Source organism: Cervus canadensis, chromosome 1 (genome assembly GCF_019320065.1).
Source record: "Cervus canadensis isolate Bull #8, Minnesota chromosome 1, ASM1932006v1, whole genome shotgun sequence".
NCBI lineage: Eukaryota > Metazoa > Chordata > Mammalia > Artiodactyla > Cervidae > Cervus > Cervus canadensis.
This window is the reverse complement of record NC_057386.1, coordinates 116,632,977-116,657,185: the sequence shown is the minus strand read 5'-3', so window position 1 is coordinate 116,657,185 and position 24,209 is coordinate 116,632,977. Positions and strand designations below refer to the sequence as shown.

General features: G+C 51.8%; 1 protein-coding gene across 1 annotated transcript; it reads left to right on the top strand.

Annotated features, from left to right (window-relative positions):
• Nucleotides 1-36: 36 nt before the first annotated feature.
• On the top strand, nt 37-22,103 carry LOC122422303 (glycolipid transfer protein). The gene is made up of 5 exons (XM_043438714.1): nt 37-297; nt 14,534-14,592; nt 15,556-15,689; nt 18,531-18,681; nt 20,939-22,103. The coding sequence occupies exons 1-5, from the start codon at nt 195-197 to the stop codon at nt 21,119-21,121; spliced, it is 630 nt and encodes a 209-aa protein (XP_043294649.1). The 5' UTR covers nt 37-194; the 3' UTR covers nt 21,122-22,103.
• Nucleotides 22,104-24,209: the final 2,106 nt, after the last annotated feature.

Sequence of the window (24,209 nt, the reverse complement as noted above, 5' to 3'; positions counted from 1 at the left end):
TTAGGCGCTCGGCCTGCGGGCGGCGCTGAGCGCTCGGCTACGCGGGCGCAGCGCGGGCGGAAGTGGCGACGCTGGCGTCCCGGGAGGCTGCGGAGGGCGGCAGTGACGGCCCCGGCGCTGACGGCGGCGGCCCGGGGGGCGGCGTGGACGCCCGCGGCGCCGGCTGGGGCATCACCGCGGGCCTCGACCCCGAAATGGCGCTGCTGGCGGAGCACCTGCTGAGGCCCCTGCCTGCCGACAAGCAGATCGAGACGGGGCCCTTCCTGGAGGCGGTGTCCCACCTGCCGCCCTTCTTCGGTGAGCCGGGGAAAAAGGGGGAACTGGCCGGGAGCCCTGCCCCAGGGAGCTCCCAGATGCACCCGCTTCCTCCTTCTCCCAAACATCCCCAAACCAGCCCTTCCGTGGACACCCCAAATCCTACTTCCCCAGGCACCAAAGATCCCCTTTTTCTGCAGGCACCCCAGATCCTCTCTCCCCAGAACATGTCATATCCTCATCTCTTCCCGGACATTCCCAAATCCTCCGTCTCCCCAGACACTTCACTCGTCAGATGCCTGCGGTTTTCCACCCGCTTGTGCGCCCCAAACGTCCATCTCCCGACAAACACCCCTACTCTACCAGATCCCCAGTTCTGCAGTCCTCCGTCTCCCCCAAAGCGTCCCACCATCCCCCACCGCCCAGGTCTTTTATGCCTCACCCCATCCTCCTGTTCTTCCCCTTCTGAATGGCTCCCAATTCTCTCCCTTTAAAATGAACCCCTCATTTGATAAACCCCCTCTTTTCTGTAAATTCTTCCATTCTCTCCCTCGTGGGACGGTGTGAACCCTTCTTTTCCTCAGAATTCCAAATCCAAGACCCCCACCCCCTACCCCCACTCCAGGGGCAGAAAGCCTGGCAAAGTGAGGAGGGAGTTTTTGGAGATGGAGTCGCAAAACTCTCGGGCCCCCTTCCTGGCGAGAACCACCTAAACTTTCCCTTCTGTTTGGAGCAGGGGTCGGGACCAGGGGACCTGCTTTGTGGGGTGACATCAGACACTGGGTGCTTGGGGTGGAGTCCAAAAGAAAAAGCCCCCTCCCCCCATTTGTCATGCCCTGGGAGGTCGCAGGAACACCGGAGGCGGCCCTAGGGTTTCTCCCGTCCTCCAACCCAGCCCACACCCTGGATGGAAAATGGGAAACAGAAGACTAGGGCCCTGCTCTTTGCCTTGCTGGTCTCCAGTGAAGAATGCAACCTGAGCTCTGCTCTCTCCTCTTCATGTGGGCTTTCCCCGAAACCCTGCCCTGCTGGTTTACTTGGTGGCCTTGCTGGAGAGACCAGTCCCCAGGGCAGAGTCCAGCAGAGACCTGCAGACTGATAGAGCCTGACACTCACTTGGACTAAAGGGATGGTGGCACCCAGGGTGGTCACGCCCTTTGCCCCGGAGGGTGATCAGGGCTCCCAGTGGGCAGTAGTCGCTACAGTGCCGTGGGCTCTGGGGTGGTTGTGGCTACGTGAAGTCACATCCCTGTTATCTTCCTCCACCCTTTGAGCCTCAGCATCCCCATCTGTGAAATGGGCATGCTGATCTCTGAGGCTAGCGGCAAGGACTAAATAGGTGGAGTGATAAGGTTCCAAGGCCTTTAAATGCCAAACACATCTTAGCTATTGGGGGCGTGGTTGTTATACAAGTTCCTGAGTTCAGTTTTGGTTCCTTCATAGCGTAGATGATTGACTAATGAGTGTTTGAGTGAGTGCCATTGGCTGGTTTGTACCATTCTCAGACCTGGGTCTTTCACATCTACTGTCGCATCCCTGTTGCATCCCCAGAACAATGCCTGGTGCACAGTAGGTGCTCAGTCAGCACTTAAATGTACAGAATATTCTTAATATCGGTATCTCCATGTTGAGATAATGCTAAATCTCCAGGCAGGAGCTTGGGAACTGTCTGAGTTTAGCATTGAGGAGCTGTTGGTTTTTGTGATGGGTTTTTCCCTCCTCTTTTAGTTCTACAAACATTTGCCCTGAAGAAGGATTCAGAATCTGTTTAAGCTGTTGCTGCCGGTGGTGCTAAGTCGCTTCAGTCATGTCCGACTCTGTGCGACCCCATAGACGGCAGCCCACCAGGCTCCCCTGTCCCTGGGATTCTCCAGGCAAGAACACTGGAGTGGGTTGCCATTTCCTTCTCCAGTGCATGAAAGTGAAAAGTGAAAGTGAAGTCGCTCAGGCGTGTCCAACTCGCAGCGACCCCATGGTCTGCAGCCCACCAGGCTCCTCCGTCCATGGGATTTTCCAGGCAAGAGTACAGGAGTGGGGTGCTGTTTAAGCTAGTCCTTCTCAACTCAGAACAGTTTCACCCCCTCAGGGGACAACAGGCAGTATCTGGAGACATTTTTGGTTGTCGCACCCTGGGGGGGTAGGGGCACAGGGAGGTGGTACTGGCAGCTGGAAGTCAGGCATGTTGGTAAACACCCTCCAGGGCACAGCACAGTCCCCAGCCACAAAGAACTGAGCCAGCCCCAAAGGTTAGCTGTCTCTCAAGGCGGAGAAACCCCCGAGGTAAGCTCTGTGGCCTTTTCCTCCTGCACCTTCAGCAAGGTTGTCCGTCATTCTGCGTCCAGGGGCACCTTCACTTGATGCGAGTGTCGGACCAGTTTTACAGGAAAGGGGATGGTGGTGGCTGGAGCCTGCGGGGAGCTGGTGCCTGGGTAGGAGAACGTCCCCTCCCCCCTTCCCCGATCTCAAAAGACCCTTGTGTTTGCTGCGAACTGGGTGCCGTGGGCCGTCACATCTGTTGACAGGGCCGCCATTTATACAGAAGCCTCAGTGGGTCAGCCCACAGAGGATAATTCTTAGCACTGTTTGAAAAATGTGATGATCTGTTCTGAAGCATTAAGGTTTTCTCGGGAGAGGGTTCCTCCCGAGGGTTGAAGTTTGGGGAGGATGCTCCCACCAGTGGCTTTCCCCTGGCATGCGGGGGTCAGTGGAGATCGGCCCATCTGCTCTGACACATGGGCTTTGTCCGGGTCTTGGGAATGTCTGGTCCCTTGGGTGATCTGTGATCTGGGTGCCGTGTGTGTCTCTGGCATGGAGCAGGTCTGAAGTCTGAACTCAAGAAGTCTGAGTGGCATTGTGGCAGTTCCTTCCAAAGCAGGGTTTCTCCACCGTGACACTGCTGACATTTGGGACCAGGCCATTCTTTGGAGTGGGGGTGCTGTGGGTGCTTTGTAAGATGTTCAGTGGCATCCCTGGCCTCTCTCTGCCAGATGCCAGCAGCATCCCATCTCCCCAAGTGTGACAACCAAAAATACCTGCAGAGAGACAGAGTCACCCCCAGTTGAGAGCTTCCCCTCTTGATGTGAATAGAGCAGAGGGCTAAGAGCAGTGTTTTTAAAAAGTATTTATTTCTTCAAGGAAGATCTGTTTCTCGGAGGAAAAATTGAGGAAGAAGAAATGATAAATTAAAAATCTCCCTGCCATTTTTTATTGAGCTTTATTCCGTGCTAAGTAGTCTATGTAGATGAGTTCACTTAATCCTTTCATGGCTTTTTGAGGCGGAATTTTTTGTTGTTATTTTTTTAAAAAACCTTTATTTATTTGGCTGCATTGGGCATGTGTGCTTCTCAGCCTAGGGGACTTTAGTTCCAGGACCAGGGATTGAATCTGCATCTTCTGAATTCAATATATAGTCAAAGTCACTCAGTTGTGTTCAACTCTTTGAGACCCCATGGACTATATGGTCCATGGAATTCTGCAGGCCAGAATACTGGGGTGGGTTGCCATGCCCTCCTCCAGGGGATCTTCCCAACCCAGGGATCGAGCCCAGGTCTCCTGCATTGCAGGCAGATTCTTTACCAGCTGAGCCACGGGATTCTTTTTTTTTTTTTTACCATTTAAACTATTCTTTTTTTTTTTTTTTTCCAGTGGGTTTTGTCATACATTGATATGAATCAGCCATGGATTTACATGTATTCCCAATCCCGATCCCCCCTCCCACCTCCCTCTCCACCCGATTCCTCTGGGTCTTCCCAGTGCACCAGGCCGGAGCACTTGTCTCATGCATCCCACCTGGGCGAGCCACGGAATTCTTATCCACTGGACCACCAGGAAACCACCCAACCATCAGGAAAGTCCTGTTTTGTTTTTTTTTTTTAAGAGAAATCAGTGGTGACATTTCGGACTATTTTCCTTTCAGACCCATTTGTCTCTTTATCTGTCTTTGAGGGGAAAAGGATAAACTGCTCTTTTTTTTTTTAACCCACCCATATAGCATAACCAGCTTTCCATGTCAACCATCATTTTTCAGAGCTACTTAGAATTTTGTTGTTTGAATGTAGCCATAAACTATTTAACCAACCCCCTGATGTTGGATATTTACATTGTTTCTTTTATTTTTCTCTAGTAAACCATGCTACAGTGAACATTCTTATGTTTATTTCTTTGCATACTTCTTTGCTTATTTCTAATTTTTTGAAGGGAAGTTACTGGGTCAAAGCAGGTGAAGGCTTTACATGTGTTTAGCGCAATCACATTTCTTAATGCTTCATTGGGTGTGGCTTGGGACAGAATTGGTTGGGCTTGATGAATGCTGATTCTTTTGGGCTGGAGGTCATATGTGGTTCAGAGCACCTGTACCCTGGGCTTGTTCTTCCATATTTCTGGTCTGAGTCTCCCAAGCCGGATAGGTTTTGCTGTGTCCACCTAGAGGTCAACAACCCTTTGTCCGTCTTCTTTCTCCACCTTGACCCAGTAATTGGATCTCACCTCTGATCAGTTTGCAGTTGACTTCTGTGAGGCCCTTCTCTCTCAGCTTTTACGGTGGATTACACAACTGTTCCAGAGCATTAGCAATTGAAGGGTGGGGAATGGAGGGGGAGAGAGGCGAAGGGAGAGACCTAGCTGTCATTTAGTTTTGTCACTCTCTGTCTAGAAGCTTCAGTGGCTCCCTATTACCCCACCTTGAAATCCATGCTGTAGCCTTTCTGAATGGCTTGCAGCCCCAGAGATGGTACCGTGATATCACTTGCTTCTGGCTCTATACCTGCATCAGAGTCTCACTGCCTGGGGTACCACTTCTCTCCGGCCCATCACCTTCCTTTCACCTGGATGGGTTCCACTTACACTAAAGTCACTTATGGCAATGGGTTTTGCAATTTTTTTTAAAAAAAAATTTTATTGAGGAATAGTTGCTTCCCAGGTGGTTCAGTGGTAAGGAATCTGCCTGCAATGCAGGAGACACAGGTCCCATCCCTGGATCAGGAAGACCCGGGAGAAGGAAATGGCAACTCACTCCACTCCAGTAGTTCTTGCCTGAGAAATGCCATGGACAGAGGAGCCTGGTAGCGTCCAGAGAGCTGCAAAAGAGTCAGCCGTAACTGAGCCACTGAACCACAGCATAGTTGCTTTATGATGTTGTGTTAGTTTCTGCTGTACAACGAAGTGAATTGGCTGTGTGTGTGGACACATCCTCTCCCTCGGACCTCCCTCCCACTCCCCCACTCCCCCCACTCATCCCAACCCCGGTTTTGCAACTTTGAACTGAACCAGCCTGCCAGCTCCTCTCATCCATTGGAGGTGCCTTTGCAAGTAGGGAGTGAGGTCTTATTAACTTTGAGAAGCATCTCCTGTGTGTTGGTGAGACCCACTCGTGAGCTCACCTGGCCCAGATTAGAACCTGGCAACACCTGAGCAGAGGGCTGCCGCTGGCCCCGTTGTGTTAACCTGTTCGTCTGTTGGCTGCTTGGGAGGCTTAGAGAGAAGTTGCTTTGAACCCGGGTTTATTGTTGCTTATTGAAGTTATTTATTGTTGGTTTATTGAAGTCCCTGAATTGGAGTCTCTAGATAGATGGAAATTGGTATCAAGCAAAGCCAACCTGAGCTTGAATGCCAGTTCCACGGTGTCCCAGCTGTGTGTCCTCACCCAGGAGCTTCCCCTCTCTGAACCTGCAGCCCCGACTGTAAAAGGGGGAAGCTAGGCCTCCCAGGGGGGCCAGTGGAGGTGGCCTCCCCCAAATGATGTTGGCATCCAATGCAAGAATCTCTCCACCTTTTTGCACAGGTGGGGCAGACAGCCTCCGAAAGCCTGAGAACCTACCCCTCTTGCCACACTGCCCTTGGGCAACAAGGTTCTTGCAAAAAGAAGCTGCCTCGGGCTCTTGGTGACCAGCTGCCAGGGCTAGGGGCCAGCTGAGCGGCCTGGCTGCTAGAACAACTCTCATTTATAACATCCAAAGGCCAGCATAGAGCATGGACCAGTGATGTCCACCACCTTTGTTCTTCTAGTGATAAGGAGATCGTCTTGATCTTCTGGGTTCAGAAAAGTCTGGCCCTGAGGTCAGGGATGGAGGTCTGGCCTCTGCTCCTGGAGGGAAGAAGATGGAGAAGCCGGAGGGAAAAGACCCAGATGTTCGCTCTGTCCCCTGCGAGCTCGTCCAGCCCCCACCTCATTCTTCATCTGTGGGGTATCCGCTGCATAGGGCTAGTTGCAGGAACAATGCCCCATTGTGAATTGTGTCCCAGGCCCCAGCAACGTGCCTGGCAGAGCATCGGTGCCCAGCCAATGGGTAACTTGAAAGGGAATGGAAAGAATGCATGACAGCAGCTTTGTAAGGTATAATGCCTGACCTCAGAGCTAGCGTAACCCGTGTTTTGAGTGACTTCCATGTGCTTCAGCATTGAATAAGCCGATCTCTCATTTCCATTCCTCCTCCTCACGACCTTATGAATTAGGAGGAATGGGCACCACTTTACAGAAGAGGAGACCAAGGTTCAGAGTGGTGAAGGGATGTGACCAAGTCACACAACGAGGAAGGGCTTTGTAGGGGGCCAGCCCTGCAAACAAGTCTTTCAGAGCAGAAAGGACCTTTTTGAGCTGTTTTCGGGGAGGGGAAATGCTGGACGTTCCCATCTGGCATTGACTGTGTGCTTATTTCAATGAGCTTATTAAAATGGCAATGTTGAGTTCTAGTCTTAGGTTGCATTGTTTCAGTTTTAAAAGGGCCTGTATGGATGTTAACTGCTTGTGTTACATTCTTACCATGTTACTCATATCAGGGCTTTTTTTTTTTTTCCAAATTGTTATTGTGTTAACTGTATCTGAGCCTTTACAAGTCCTTACAATGGATCAGCGCTCCCCAGGGTCCTATAAAACCTCTTCTTTCTGTCTGCAGTTCTGTGGCCAGCTCACTTCCTCTGGCTAAGAAATGATTCATTTTCTGCACTGCTGTTTCGCCACCTTCCTTTCACCTCTCCCTGCTGAGATCTCAGACTGTAAGGGTCAGGAGTGCATGGTCCTTAGTTTATAACTGGAAAGTTCCTGCTGATTTTACCCATATCCACACCTTTCTCTACCTCTCCCTGCTCCCTGCCTTCATCTCTTTCTCTCTCTCCCTCTCTCTTCTTTTTTGTCATGCCTGTGGGATCTTAGTTCCCCAGCTAGGGATTGAACCCAGGCCCTCAGCAGTGAAAGCACAGAATCCCAACCACTGGACCACTAGGGAATTCCCTTTTTTGACATCTTAATTATTGGAATCATTCGTTCCTAAAGAATGATGCTGTAACGTATGATAATAATTATTATAATCATAAAGAATGATTTAAAAAAAATTGAGCCAGAGATTATGCTAACCCCTTTATTTCTACAACCCCATTTAAGCCTTGCAACAGCTCTATGAGATGGGGTCTATTATTAACCTCATTTTACAAATGTGGAAGCTGCAGCTCAGAGAGGCTAACTATTTTTCCCAGGCCACACAGCAAGTAAGACAACTCATTTTCCCATTTGCATTCCCAATTGCTGGCTGGTTTTTGCCAAAGGGGACAATTGTGGATAAAGAGAGTTGGCATGTCATGGGGGTGATTTTTATTTATTTTTATTTTTTTAATTTTAAAAATTACTTTGAAATTTCTTTAATTTATTTGGTTGCACTCGGTCTTAGTTGCAGCATGCAGGATCTAGTTCTCTGACCAAGGGTCGAACCTGGGCCCTCTGTATTGGGAGCACAGAGTCTTAGCCATTGGACCACCAGGGAAGTCCCAGGGTGATTTTTAAAAGTACCGTTTGGCATTCTTTCCTCTTAGGTAGAATTTAGAGTGGGAACTAGTTTTTGAAAGGTGGGCATTCTTGGGCTCTTATGCTTCAAAATAGTCCTAATTGCAGACTGAGCCATCACACATGCACACCCCACATACCATCAGATTAATAAATGATTCATTTCCATCAACTGTAATTTGAGTGCCTCCCATTATGATCCTTGTAACCTAGGATCTGTAAAGTTAATCTGCCCCATGTGATTAACAGCGAAACCTTACTATCCAGCTATTGAAAAAAAAAAATTGAATTTGAAATAGAACCTCCCCAAACCAGGCCCCTAGCATCCTGACTTTGTCTTCCTTTTTCAAATGAATATTTACAGGTTGGGCCCAGATTTCCCACACTGAACCACACAGGCTGAAAGTGAAGGTGTGCGTTTTAAAAGCAGAATGCCTTTTGTTCTTGAGTGAAAATTATTCCTGAGATGAAATGAGAGCGTGGGGGCGATTCGGTCACCTTGTGGCCCAGTGTTGGGAGCATCACCTACTGGAAGAGATGGTTGCCTGGAGAGGCAGGCGTAGAGGGGGCAGCTTGGGTGGAAATTTCCAAATACGTGCTGGGGGCTTGCTCGGAGCATAACAGCAGGTGCTTTCCCACTACACGGAGGCCAGAAAAACAGGAAATGAATGTGATTCTGTGCGGCATATGGGGACTGCTGGGCTTTGGGGGGTTCTGCTCTCTGGACAACCTCAACCGTCTGTACTACGGCAGAGACCTGGGCAGAACTGTCACAGAGGTCACAGAATGTTGCTGGGTGTCTGCTTCCTCTTATTTTGTCTGTGATGCTGACAGAGTTGGCTGTTTGCTCTCCCAGGATCTCGCAGAATCAAAGCACTGCCGAGAAAGCAAGAGGAATTTTTAAAAAACCACACAAAGCTGGGGACTTCCCTGGCAGTCCTGTGGCTAGGACCCCACTGCCACTGCAGCGGGCATGGGTCCCATCCGTGGTCAGGGAACTAAGATCTCACACGCCGCAGGACACAGGCAAAAACAGCTACATAATGCTGTCCTAAAACCCTGGAAACATACCATGTAGACCCGTTTAGGGAACAGTTGAGGGGCCCTGTGATATCACTGGGTCACACCTTTATCATAATTCCTATTTTTGATGATGGCCCTGTTTAGTACACGGCAGATGGCTTACTGTACAAACGCAGGGATGTTTGACTTACGTTTGGATAAGTTCCATCTAGGATGGCTGAACTAGAGAGAAAGTCGGTTTTGGATAAGTTCCATCCAGGATGGCTGAACTAGAGAGAAAGTTGGTTTTGGATAAGTTCCATCCAGGATGGCTGAACTAGAGAGAAAGTCGGTGCGTTCATCAAATTTGGTAGATGGAAAATAATTCACTGCTTTTTTTTTTTCACTATTGAGATTAAATGTCTTTTAATTGTCCATTTTTCTATAAGGAGGTTATTTCTTATTAATTTCTTAGAGCTCTTTACATATTAGGGGTAATAGTCTTTGGTCTATGATATTTGTTACATGGGTCACCCCCTCTCCTAAGCAGTTTGCTGTTTGGCTTTGATTGGTGATGGGATTTCCTCCCATGCCCACCCCATCCCATATAGAAGGTTTTTGGGTTTGTAATCAGACTTATTGGCCTTTTCGTTATGCCTTTTGGGTTGAGTGGCACGCTTAGGAAAAGTCTAAACAGAAGGGGCCATTTGCCATGTGTTCCAGGTGACCAAGGCTTGACTGTGTTTAGAATCCGTGACCATTTAGTGGGATCGTACTTGATTTTTCTTTTGTTTTTGAGATGACTTCTTTTTTACTCTGGATGTGAGACGATAAAGTAGAAAGCCAACCAAGCCCCCTCCCTCCCTTCTGGCAGGTTCCGGGTGCCATTCTAAAGAGCCCATTGGCTGACAATAATGAAAAACAAGTTTGGGATAACTGCAAAACAGGTAAAACTAGAAAGGTAATTTTGAGGCAGGACTGTATTCTGTATGAAAGGTAAAACTGGGTAACCTGACAAGAAACGCATCGTGTCCAGAGCAGGGGCCAGCGTGAGTTTCAGCTCTTAGGCCACTGTGTGCTCAGGGGTCAAAATCATTTTCGGTTTTCCGGTCAGAGACCTCTCACTTTTGCCGAGCTCACACACACACACACACACGGATGGAAACGTTCTAGAAAGAAAGGCTAGAGGGGATGGTGGTACCAGCCTTGGGTCTGGAATTGTGTGTGAGTGCCTGACTCTCACCGGGTGACCCCGCACCAGTCACGTGGCTCTTCAGGGCCTGGTGGCGTCAGGCTGAGCCAAAGCAAACAGAAGCCCAGAGCCGTCCACAAGGCGTGTGGAGGCCGGCTTCACCTGGAGTGCCTCCTGTTTGCCCAGCGCCGCGGGGCTCTGGGAAGGGAGGGGCCTGAGCCCAGAGCAGTTAAGTCACTTGTCCAGAGTGACGCCAGAGCTGAGATCTGAACTCAGGACCGAGGCTGTGTAGCTCTACCCTGCTCCTCCTCTGATCACAGGCGGTCCAGACACTGCCAACCCATCTGCTGTGTGTGCTTCTATGTGTACACACCACCCGCCTCTCCCAGGGGCCATCTCCCAGCCCCACCTCGCCCCTCTCTCCTTCTGCTCCCTTCCCGGCTCCAGAAGCCCATCCAGGCCCCACATCCCACCCCACGTTGAGCAGAAGCCTGGTCTCTGCACGGCCATGACCTGTGAGAACAGCTGCCTTGGGGCCGGCTCCTGCCGATCACGACGGCCTCGGGCCCCATGTGGCGTGCTGTCGGGAGAAGGTGAGACAGAAAGCCTTTCTCCCCGCCATCTGGGGGTGGGGTGGGGGGGAACACTCAGAACCACACAGAAGCCATTTCCAGAGCCAGGGAAGCCGAATGTTACTCTCTGCATCTCTAAAATGCCTGTTGACTGACCTGAGTCACTGCAAGAAGCTGGTAAGCCACCCACAGGGGGCTGATGATCACCAAACCCTGGTTCTGCACCTCCACGCGGGATGGCGTTACTCAAAAATCAGGCCGCAGTGGTAATCAAATCACGGTCAGGCTCTGAGCCCTGACTTGGTGTGCACAATGCCTCTGCCACCCCCCACTCCCCTATCACAGCAGCCACACAGGGACGGTGCCTTTGCAGACGGGGAAGCCGAGGCCAAGCCCCTTCCCATAGCCTCTGCCATCGTGGTCGTGTGAGTCCTCAGACCCGTGCGTTGGGTCAGTCTGCCCTACAGGAATGTGGCTAGAAAAAGAACCTGGTAGGGGTGCCTCTAGATTCACGTTTCCCCCCATCTGCCGCCTCGTTCATGCCCCTTTCTGGGGTCCAGCTTCATGCCAGGTATGGGAGTGGGGAGCAGAGCCGGGGACAAAGCCCACCTGGTCTCTGCCCTCTCAGAGCTCAGGGGGAGGTGGACAGAAAACAGATTTACACGTGGAACCACAGGGACAGTAGCAATGCAGTGAACTTGGAGAAAAAGTGGAAGGAAGAAGTCCGACTTTTATAAGCAGGAAAAAAAAAAAGCCTGACATTCTCTTCCAGTATTTTATATGAAAAATTTCAAACATATAACGAAATTGGAAGAATTTTACAGCAACTATTCACATACCTGCCATCTAGATTCTACCATTAATATCTGACTGTACCTGTCTGTCCACCTCTCTGTCCATCTGTCAACCCGCCTCATGTCTTTGGACAGCATATATTTTTGAAAGATAAGGAGGTGAAACCATGGTCATGCCTTTAGAAGGGTTTTGCCAGTCCCTACAAAGCCTATGCATGGCACCTGCCTGGCCCCCGTGAGACTCGGAATTGGCGACCCTTGGCTGCAAGTCAAGAGGGAAGGTCACTAGTGGTGGAGAGTCTTGCATTTTTTTTTTTTTCTTAAGGAGGTTTCTTTTATTTTTTGGCCACTCCGCTTGGCATGTGGGATCTTTGTTCCCTGACCATGGATTGAACCCGCGCCCTGGGCAGTGAAAGCACAGAGTCCTAGCCACTGGACCATAGGGAGCTCTCTGCATTATTACTGCGCATCGTCATGCTTCGGGGGAGTCGTGGTAAGTGTCCCGGTGGAGGACACAGGGCAGGACTGGCAAACTGCTCAGGCTTCCCAGGTTGGCCTCGCAGGATGAGGTCAGCAATACATCAGGGAGGATGAAAGGGTGGGTGGACTCATTACCTCATTAACGCCCTTGGGAGGATCTGGTGAGACAGGATGCCTGCACCCCCGCCTGGCACCTCAGAGCAGCTCCTGCAGCCACCCGGGAAGGGAGACGTGACCCCACAGGGGTGGGAGAGAGGCTGGCAAGCTGAGAGGAGGGTTTTTCCGTTCAGGCTGAGGCTCTTGTACCCGGGAGCCTGCAGTTGGGCGAGGCGGCTGCCCGGGCCCCAGGGGGCCTCAGTTGGGAATCAGGAGAGTAGACGTGACCGGGGGCGCAGGCCCTGTGCTCCCACTCAGCGGAGGTCCTGGGGGACCTGGTGGTTTCCAAGCCTGGCTGACGTTTGCTGGAGCGTGGAGCCTAGCCCTAGTCGCGTCACAAAGCCATAAAGACGGTCAGAGTTCATTTACTGAGGGTTGCCGCGCCGGGCACTCTGCTAAATGTGTTCAGTGAGTGGATTTCAATCCCCACCACAACCCTGTGGAATAAGTACAGGCGGCACTGGTGGTGAAGAGCCTGCCTGCCAGTGCAGGGGACGTAAGAGACGCAGGCTCCATCCGTGGGTCAGGAAGGGCCCCTGCGGGAGGGCATGGCAGCCCACTCCAGTATTCTTGCCTGAAGAACCCCTGGTAGGCTACAGTCCATAGGGTTGCAAAGAGTCGGACACGACCAAAGCGACTTAGCAGGTACACATGCTGCCCCATTTACCATGTGAGGAAACTAAGGTGCACGGAGCCCAGGCAGGAGACTTGCTCACCTGGATTCAAACCCAGTCTGTCTGGATTCCTACCTGACCTCCTCTCTATGGGGCTTGGGGCTTTTTCATGTATAACGTCCAGTGCTGTTTCCTAAATGCACCTCTCTTAACAGCTGCGGTTAGAATGTTCCAGATGGCTGGCCAGGTGTGCCAGGTCACCTTGGGTGGAATTCAGCCCACAGGTGGCCCTCCTCCAGTCCTCTGCCCCTGCGCAGCCAGCTGGTGCGCGCCCGAAGCCCCTGCCTGGCCTGCGGACAAGGGGACGCGGGCGGGGGCTGTTTCCCCGCCAGGGGTTTTGGTCCCCACTTGTGGCCTGCTCAGGTGTCTTTGTCCCCTGGGCTGTGTATCGAGGATGCTCAGAGGTGGCGGGGAAGCACAGCTGAATTCAGGCTCTGAGGCTGAAGTCCTTGTTGAGTCTGCTCAGGAGAGAGCCGCCCTTCCCTGTCTGTTCCCTCCATGCCCAGCCCTCAGCAGGGAGCTCTGACCCGTGGGCTGTCTCTGGTCCCCGTGACGGCCTGCTGGAGGGGTCACAGAGGCGGGAAAGGAGGAGAAACAGGCCATAGGCTGCTCATATTTCCCAGGGAGCCCTGAGTTCCAGGCACTGCCAATTTCTTGGTCCACATTTCATCAACTCCAAGGAGCCACCTATTTTAAGGTGCTCTGTTGTTTCGTGAACCACCAAGAAAGGAACACTGCCTCCGAGGGAGAGCATTTGGATGTCAGAGATGAACAAAGTGTGTGTCTTGGAAGTGGGTGGTTTCAAGTCATCCTCGTAGCAGATCCAACCGCTTCTGTTGGCCCACTTGCGAGGTGGGAAAACTGAGGCTCGGGGAGCAGAAGGGACACTCCCAAGCCCTGACTGCCAGTGTCTGCAGAGCAGGGGTGCAGCCCCGGTTCATGAAGCTCTGTTAAGTGACGGGGGTCCCCCTGCTGGTGGCTTCTCCTAGGCTTCTACGCAGAGTCTCAGGACCATGGGGCCTCTGGGTCGCCAGCTCACTTCTGCCTTAGAAGCTGGTGAATGAGAAGGTTCTCTCTCATAAATCTGGCCCGTCTTTTCCCACGGACTGAGATTCCTTGAGCTGCTTCCTGGCCAGCTGGTTTGTTAGCGGCCATCTGCCTTGTCGGCCAAGATAGTTTCTCAGAGTGTTCGTTTTGTGAGATGCTCTACACTGTACTGTCCAATATGGTAGCCACTGGCCACATGTGACTATTACATTTAAATGAATGAAAGTTAATAAAATTACAAATTGAGTGCCTTGATCACACCACACTTGAAGTGCTCAGCAGTCACATGTGGCCCATATTAGATAGTGCAGGTATAGAACTTTTTATCCTGGGATGAGAGGGTGCTGTGGACAAAAGCATTTGCCCCTTAGAGAATCTGGTTGTATTTTAAAGGCTCTGACAAGTCCTGCAGTAAGAAACCAGTCTTACTTGGAGCCCAGGACTCCAAATTTACTTGCCATGAACCGTTTTCATACCTACAAACAGTTCTTTCCTTAAACACATCAAGTGACCTTTCCTCCTGTCCCATGGCGGTTCTGAATATCAGCCCTGTTGGGATTCTAACACCTCTCTTCTTGTTTTGTCCCCAGATTGCCTCGGCTCCCCAGTGTTTACTCCCATCAAGGCGGACATAAGTGGCAACATCACCGTATGTACTTGACCTGGCAGCCCTGATACCCAGATCGGGGTCTCTAATCCCACCCGGGTTACCACTGCCCTGCTCCCCACTGCAAGCTCCCCAGGCTAAAGAACGGAAGGAGACGTGGAAAACAGGCCTGGTCCCCAGCTCCTCTGACTCAAGGCTCCAGGTTCTTGGTCCTCCTTGCAGTCATGCCATCCAGTCACAGCCAAACTATGATTCACAGTCTGGAGGGTTGACCTGAGAAGGAACTGGCCGGTACTTGGATTCACTCCACCAAACAAAAAGTAAACTTCAAGGTCCACAGTTGCACTGACCCAGCCCTTCCCTTCCTCAATCCTTAGAGCTCCCGATGGCATCCCCCAACCACTGACCCTCCCCCGGCAAGGACCCACCATGAGGCTGGTGCTGTCATTATCCCCATTTTACAGACAGGGAAACTGAGGCCCGGAGCTGTTGAGGGACTCATAGCAAGGAAGTGGCAGAGGTGGGATTCACATCCAAACTTCCTGCCTCTGACTCAGGAGCCTTCTTCCTGTTAGACATCTCTGAATCCTAAGGACCTGCTTGTGTTTGTCCACAGAAGCAAAACCTCAGATACTTGCGGTTCAAGGTGCTGTCAGCAGTGGTTGGAGAACGTGGACTCTGGGGTCTGGTCAGGGCTGGAACCCATTCCCACCTGCACCGCTGGGTGACCCCAAGCACATCGCTTCGCCTCTCTGAGCCTGCTTCCTTATCTGTAAATTGGGACGATGGCAGGCACGGCAGGGTTGCCGTGGGGATTAGAGAAGGCTGTGGCTCTAAAGCGCCATGTGCATCCAGTGAATGCAGACGGTCCTGGGATTATGACTGTCACGACCAGCCCCCACTGCTGGTGCTGGTGCCTGTGGGCAGGAGAGCGAGGCTCTGGCAGGGCGGCATCTATGGAGGCAGCCTTCCCCAGGGGGAAACCCTGTGTGTGCTGTGTTTCAGAAAATCAAAGCCGTCTATGACACCAACCCAACCAAGTTCCGGACGCTGCAGAACATCCTGGAGGTGGAGAAGGAAATGTACGGGGCTGAGTGGCCCAAAGTGGGGGCCACGCTGGCACTCATGTGGCTGAAGAGGTGATGGGCTTGGGTGGCGGGCTGTGTGTGTGACCGGGGGGGCCAGGGGACCTGCCCTGCAGAGGAGGGACAGCCAACCCCGCCACTGCCCCAGGGCGTCTGCTCTGACGGGGTGAACAGGCACTTCCGTCTTCCATGTAGGCACCCTTCTTGTGCAGTGCTACTTAGTGACAGAGAAAAAGCACCCTGGGGGCCAAGTTCTGCCTGATGGTGACACTTGCTTGCTGGTTCCAGTCTCACCAGAGGCATAACAAACCCACGGATACTCCGGCCGCTGTACTAAGCTCTTTAGAAACCTGATCATATTTTATGTGCTGTGAGTTAGATATGATCATCCCCATGTATCCTCATGTCCTAGAGGAGGCTGCTGGTGGCTTCTGGGGGCCAATTCATGGGCCCAGGGCACAGGGACAGTGCTGGGACAGAGTGGCTGAGCTCTACAGTTGTGCAGGTTGTGCACTGCACAAAGATGTCCTGTCTACGGCCCGTCAGTCACATCACGCACATGGCAGATTTGTATATTATGGCAGCTTATTGACAGAACGACAGCATCTAGAGGAAAAAGAACTCTAATTCACATAAATTTGACCTGTGGGCTGGGGGCAGGGTACCCCGATATGGGATTTGAACTCAGTCTCACCCTAGAGTTGACAGTGCTTGTGACCATGTTACGTATTGTCCTCGTAGCACATACTTGGAACAGTGTATAGTCATTCCATCTTACAGATGAAGCCACTGAGGCTCAGAGAGGCCAGGCAGCTCGCTTGCTGAGCTCACGCTGCTCCATGCCAGCTCCCGAATTCCCTCAGCTGTGCAGACTCCACAGTCCCTGGCAGCAGCTACAAAGCCAGGGGCCTATTCTTTGTCCCATGGATGTTCCCAACAGTGCCCCTTCTCTGGGGCCTGGAGTCAGGAGCCAGGAAAGTCGCTCTTTCCCTGGCTCCCCATCTCCAGAAGCTAACCCTCACATTCTCTGTGCACTTCTTTGGTGAAATGGAACAGGAAGAGTTCTGCTCCCCTGGAGGATGTGGCTGGTGTGGGCATCAGGGCGTAGGTGGGCTGTAAATAACACCCTTATGGCCTATTTTATGACTTGTCCACGCTGAGCTGCCCTACTCTTGTCTATCAGCTGGAAAGTCGCACACCTGGAATGAGGAATGCCCCGGGTCCATCCACTGGCAGGTTCTGTAGGTTTCTCAGGAAGAGCCAGGCAGAGAGTGATGTTCAGGTCAGGAAGTAGGTTGTTTGTGTCCAGAGGAGACATAGGCAGAGCCCGGTGACTGGGAGAGCAGATCCTGGTGGATGTCAACAAGTCAAGCACATAATAAGCACCTGCTGTGTGCTGTGCCTGGTGCTGGATGTGTGGGATGCTGCTTGGAGAGGCGTGGTCCCTCTTAGGGTATCACAGTCCAGCCCAGGCAGGGGGTCAGGCTGCTGGGTGGGTCATGACAGCAGGATATCAGAGCCTGGAACAGAGAGAAATCAGGGAGGGCTTCCTGGAGGAGGGTTACCAATTAGCATCTCCAAGACTGAGCAGCAGGGTCCCAGAAGGAAGAGGCCTTGCAGGGGTGGGAGGGCAGGAGAGGTGCAGAGTATCTGCCCCTCCAGGAGGATCTGGTCCAGCCGGGGCCCTGGATGCAAGGCGGGAGCAGGGAAGGATGTGGTGGGATTGGGCAAGGATGAATTCCAGCCTCCTCGGGGGTCCTGGGAAGCCACGGAGGGGCATGAAACTCATCAGCAACAGGGTAAAATGGGGCTTGACAAAGACTCACCCCAGCTCTGGGCAGCGGGGGGATCATAAAGGCTGGGAGAAGCAGGGGCTCAGGTGAGGTGAGGTGGCCAATCAGGGCGGGTCTGGGACTATACCCTGAGCGTGGTTCACACTCCAGGCTGATCCCCAATGATTGAGAGTTGTGATCCAAGCATGGAGGAGTTCCTTCACCTCACAGGTGATAAAGCTGAATTTTATCCTTCCAGTCCTTGGGCCAAGTGTTTCTGCCCCAAGAACCCCCCAAACTGATCCCCACCCCCTTGCAGGGAGGGAGCAGAGGAGCCCAGTTAGGGAGTGAGACAGGCTCTCACTGTCTAAGATATGAGACTGAGATATGAACTCATATCTCAGCCTTTGACTGAGGCTTTTGGAGTACCTCTGTATTCCCCTCTGTGAAGTGGGCTGTGCTGAGCTCGTCTCACGGGAAGGACTGAAGGGAACAGGTGAGATAATGTGGAATAAAGGGCTGGCACTGATCTGATTCTCAACTTGGTGGCCCTGCCATGACCCACACCCTTCTCCTGGCTCTTGGAGCATCATCCTACCCCAGAGGAAGGGCTCAAGTGACCACTGGAGGATGCGGACCATGGCACAGGCAGGGATGGAAGCAGGGAGCCCGCAGGATCAGACTCGCTCCTGTTCTCAGCATGTCCCTGGTCAGTGGTCCCTGAGCCCTTTGAGGACCAGAGCTGGGGTTTCAACCTGTGTTGACTGGCTTCGTCCCTCAAGCACGGATGGCCACATGGCCATAGAAATGGGCAAAGCGCGTCCAGACCCTGCCCTCTGTAGACTTCACAGCCCAGCAGAGGCCATGGCCGGGGTCAGCCCCAGGCCTGGTATAGACAAGGTACTTGGGACACGTGACGTGATCCCCTGGGAGGGTCACGTTACACGAAAGCACGTGTAGACATGACAGCTGAGCGACTGCCCGCTTTGGTATTCCGAGGTCACGGGAAGTGCTTTATTCAGGTCCATCCGGGTCAGGGTCCATCCGGGTCTCTGTGTAGTGGGTGGGCGAGGCCGGCGGGAGCGTGCTGGACCCTGACGCACCCTCTCCTTCCCGGCTGCAGAGGCCTGCGCTTCATCCAGGTCTTCCTCCAGAGCATCTGCGACGGCGAGCGGGACGAGAACCACCCGAACCTCATCCGCGTCAACGCCACCAAGGCCTACGAGATGGCCCTCAAGAAGTACCACGGCTGGATTGTGCAGAAGATCTTCCAGGTGAGCCGCCCCGCGGGCGCAGAGGGACCCCTGGGTTGTGGGGTTCGCCCTCCGCCCCACGCTCCGTCGCTGTGGCCCCCGCTGCCCCGTGTCTGTGTTTGCACCGCCCACCCTGAGCTCAGGAAGGGCTCTCCCCCGTCTCTCTGGGGTGAGGCTGGTGCAATGAGGGGCCTTTGCTGCGCGGTGGGCATTTTCCTAGGTGCTTTGTGGCGGTTCTGACTAGGGGCAGGACTGGGAGACCATGAGAAGAACCAGGGCAGAGACGAGGCCCTCAGGTTGACGGTGGGCTGACCTCACTGGCCCCTTGGATCCAGCTGGGACCCTGGCACTGGGGGGAACGGGGAGGGGAGGACGGGCCCCTGTGCCCACCCACGGGGGTGTCTGCTGAAGGGACATCTGCTCACGAGGCTCTTGGTGACTTGTGTTGGGGTGATGGTGACCACAGGCCTTCGGTACCAGCCCGGCTATGGGAGAAGCCCACTGGAGAGGCGTCGAGAGCCCACGGGTGCAGTGCACACTGCCCTGGCCCCCCTTTCTCCTACAGCACCCGCTGCCCGCCCATCCTCCCTGTGGAGAGAATGGGGCTCTGAGGGCGGGTCTCTGTCCCGCGTGGTACAGGCCATGGGCAGGCAGGGGCAGGCGTCAGCTGAATCCAGGCAGGAAATATGGCACCTGTGAGCCATCCGCCCTGGCAAGGCTGGGGACAGCACCCACCCGGGGCACGGACTGCAAGAGCCCTGCCCCCGCCCCCCCCCCCCTTGCTGCCCACAGAGCCTTGCCGCCTGTGAAGGTCTCAGGACCACCACCATAACTGGGGGCCCTGGGTGCCTCGCTCAAGGCAGGCTGCCCGTGGAGGGTCACTTTCACGAGAGGCCCTGTCCTTGCCTTCATTTCACAAATGAGGCAACTGATGCCCAGAGACGTTAAGTATCTTGCTAGAGGTCACACAGTAAGAAATTCCTGAGCCAGGATTCGTGAGCTTCAGTATACTCATCTTGCAAATAGACATAAAATAGGCCCTGCCTCACAGGCTCATTGTGAAGAGTCTATGTATTATTCTGTATACAGTGCTTGGCATGTTGAAGCTATTTCTATTTTGATTCTTTTTTTTTTTTTTTTTAATTGGAGGATAATTGCTTTACAATGGTGTGTTCGTTTCTGCTGTACAAGGTGAATCAGACATGAAAGTGAAAGTTGTTCAATTGTGACCGACTCTTTGCGACCCCATGGACTATACAGTCCATGTAATTCTCCAGGCCAGAGTACTGGAGTGGGTAGCCTTTCCCTTCTCCAGGGGACCCTCCCAACCCAGGGACCGAACCCAGATCTCCCGCATTGCAGATGGATTCTTTACCAGCTGAGCCACAAGGAAAGCCCAAGAATACTGGAGTGGGTAGCCTTCTCCAGGGGATCTTCCTGACCCAGGAATTGAACTGGGGTCTCCTGCATTGCAGGCAGATTCTTTACCAACTGAGCTATCAGGGAAGCCAAATCAGTTATAAGTATACATATATACCCTCCCTCTTGAGCCTGCCTCCCTCCCACCCCCCCATTTTGATTCTTAATGATGATGTTATTATTTGTAATTTCCTCACCTTCTCAAACTTGTAGCCTAAGCCTTTTTATCCGGTTGCATTGTTTTCCTTCTGGTTTGGAAATTGTATGCATTTCTGGTTCTCTGGGCTATTCAAGTTGTCAGGGAAGCCCTGAAATTGAGGGAAATGTCGCCCCCTGAAGGTCAAAAAAGGAACAGCACAGATCTGCCATCCTTTCCCCGCCCCGCCCCTCAGATAGTGGGTCTCAGGAGGAAGCTGTTCACCTTCTCCAGAGCAGGGAACCCACCGGAGGGAAGAGGCCCATCCTCGCAGAGCACCTACTGTGTGCCTGATACTGTGCTCAGCACTTGGCCTGACCTCCTTGATCTTGACAAGAGCAGCCCGGTTGGGTGGGTACCATTGTTATCCCCATTTTACAGATGAGGAAACTGAGGCTCAGAGAGGCTAAGTAACTTGCTCAAGGCTCACCACTAGTCAGCAGTACAAGCTGGAATTTGAAGCCAGGTCTGGCTGTCCCCAAAGCTTCCTGCTGTCCCTCACCTGGTAGGAGGAGACACACACACAAACCCCCCTCCCTTGGCCTTTCCCGTCCAATGCCATGAATAACACAGACCTCCTGCCCAGCGTTCCCTCCCAGAACCTTACCAGTGGCTGGGGCTCCCCCTCCTCTAACTGTGCCACCCCCTGTCACCCGTCTTAAGGCAGCACTGTACGCGGCCCCCTATAAGTCCGACTTCCTCAAAGCGCTCTCCAAGGGCCAGAATGTGACAGAGGAGGAATGCCTGGAGAAGATCCGCCTCTTCCTGGTCAATTACACGGCCACCATCGACGTCATCTACGAGATGTACGCCAGGATGAACGCCGAGCTCAACTACAAGGTGTAGGCCAGCTCCACAGCGGGTACTCCGGACCGCAGACCCCTTGCAGGAACAGGCAAACCCGAATCACTGTGAATCTCGCTGGCCAGCTGCCCCCTGCCCGTGGCGCGCCCCCAGAGCAGCCTAGAGTCAGGCCAGGGTCTGCAGGGAGCCAGCCCTGGTCTTTTAAAAGTCACGTTTGGGATCTGTCCTCCTGGAGCAATAAATAACCATCATACTTCCGAATCTCCTTTGAATTTCATGACAGCACAGACTGACTATGCCTTCATTTCAGTGTGGTAAAAATCAATTAATATTTCTAATAAATCAAGTCCTAGGGTTTTTTGGTCCCCTCCAGCCCCCACTCGGAGCATGACTCTGGGGGAAGTGGTGTTAGATCCGTCACTTTGAAAATAGGCACGTGTCTTTCTGAGGAGCTGGCTGACTGATGTTTTGAGTATTTTAAGGACCATGAGGGGGTTTGATCTGAAATTATACAGGGCCCCTCTTGTGGGACTTTTTTTCTTTTTAAAGCAAACTGGTGTGTGTTCTCATGTGGTTTGCACAGCCGAACCTCCCAGCACTGTCATTAGAGTCCTCTCTTACTGTCTTTTGCCAGACAGTGTTTTTTATAGCTGAAACCAACCAGCAAGCCTTTGATGACCAAGGGGAGGCTTATTTTAAAGCTATCAGGCACAAATAATCGACCATAGATGACTGTATTTGCATTCTTCTGCATAATTACCTTCTTCAGGGACAGCCTTTCCAACCTAAGCAACTACCTACCATGTGTATTCTTTTGAGGGGGAGAGGATGAACCCACGAACACGCCTTACTGCCTTACTGTCCTTCCTGGCTCTAAAAAGAATTGTCTTTTTAAAGTGTCGGGATGCCCAAAGCAACCCACAAAGAATTGATGTATGTTTAAAAACCCAATGAGGAACAATTGGTGATTTTTATGCAGAAACTAAATAATCCTTAATAAATAAATCTCTATTTTGGAATCACATTGGTGTGCTGTTTTGATTCTTGATTCTTTTTTTTTTTCCTTGTTCTTTCTGGATCAAAGGATGCAACTGGGGACCAGCCAAGGGCTTGCTTTTTAGTCTGGGTCCTATTTTCTGGTTTTGAAAAACAGAACTGGCTGCCACGTTAAGAAACTGACATGTCCCAGAAAAATCTTTATTTCTAGCTTCTTAGAGAAATCAAACTGCCTGGCTGGAAGTGAGAGATGACTGCCCCCTTGGCCGGATGGGGCGATTGGGTGGATATACTTTCACTTTGCCTCAGTCTCCACCAATCCCTGTTGCCTCCCCAACCCTGTAACCATTGGTTATTTACACTTTATCATGGGCGGGTGCTTTTTCTGGTACTAGGGTTAAATGTGGAGGAAAATATTTTACCTCATTCCTGCTCCTGCATAACATACAGTCTAGTGGGCAAGATGGACCAGAAAATCAGCAGAGGTAATATAGAGTGGCCAGCACCCAGAGGGAACCTGACTCCACAGATTGGGGCACACACTGAACCTCGATGGAAAAGTTCGGGTTGCGAGGATCCCAGTAGAGGAGGAAGAGGGGACACTCCAGTTCATAGGTAATGTCCTTTTGGCTTGACCCAGAGCAGGCTATGTCTATGTGAGAGATCATGCCGCTGAGGAATTTGAGCTTGACTCTGAAAACTGTGAAACACCTTCAGAGGTCTTGTGCACAATCAGTCAGATATCCAGTTTGGAAGGTTGCCTCTGATGTGGCCAAGGGTTAGAAGTCTGAACTAAGCTTTTTGCTGTCTCTGATTTCATGATGTTTCCTAACATTGCTGATAGGAAGAATGCCACTGATCTTTCTATGCTCCAACTGTTTTTTAGGATTTTTCCCTTTGAATATAAAATTCTGCCAACAAATTTTAAAAATTCTGAGTGTATATATATATTTTACAAAGAGCTTTTGGGGACTTCCCTGGCAGTCCAGTGGTTAAGACCTCGCTCTCTAATGCAGGGAGTGCAGGTTCGATCCTAAGATCCCTCATACCTCATGGGGAAAAAACCAAAACATAAAACAAGCAATATTGTAACAGATTTTCAATAAGGGCTTTAAGAATGGTCCACATTAAAAAAAAAAAAAAAAGTTTTTCTGCATGTTTCCAACATAATATAGTGACACCAGGAAGGCAATTTCTCTGTGGAAGGTCAGAATTTTCCCAGGACAGCCTTCTTTATTCCTGATACCTGTCTGGCCCCAGGAGCACTTTGGGATTGTGACCCCAGGGATGAAGTCAGCAGTGCATCTATGCCTTCTCATGTCATCCTTGTCAGAGTGGGACTCACTTCTGCCTGGGGCAGGGAGGAAGGAACACACATTGAGCCCCAGCTGTATACCAGGCCCTACACAAGTACTTTGTACACATCATTTCACAAGTGCCCGATGTGGGCATCAAAAGCTGCATTTATCATATCAAGAGACTGAACACCCCAGGGATGGGGCAAGAGGACTCAGTCAGGGTGATCCTGCCAGGTCTGGGGGCACCTCGGGCTCTCATCTGACTTCATATCTCCCCTGAGCCGTGCCCGTTTGGGTGCCAGTGGACGGAGTGAGCCCAAAAGTTTGATAGAGACTGACTCTTGGGACTTCCCTGGTGGTCCAGTGGTTAAGACTCCAAGCTTCCACTGCAGGGGGCACCGTTTGCATCCCTGGTTGGGTAAGGTCTGCATGCCGTGTGGTGTGGCCAAATAAATAAGACTCTAAAAATAAAGTATATTAAAAAAAAAACAAACAAAAAACTCTTTACTCATTGCTGCATTTAGTTAAACCTCACTGAACTGTGATTCAAATTCTCAAGGAAATGAAGCTCACTTCTCCATAAAAAGCCTCCGTTTCCTTTTCTGTACCAAGGGACTCCCGCCAGTACCCATTCTCACAGGTTGTGAGGCTTACATTAAATACTTGTAGGGAATCCCCAGGCGGCCCAGTGGTTAGGACTCCCAGCGCTCACTGTCCGGGGCCTCTGTTCAATTTCTAGTCAGGAACTGAGATTCCACAAACTGCACAGTGGGGCCACACAAAAATAAACGAAAGAATGAATAAATAAATACTATTTGTAAAGCAATTAGAAACAT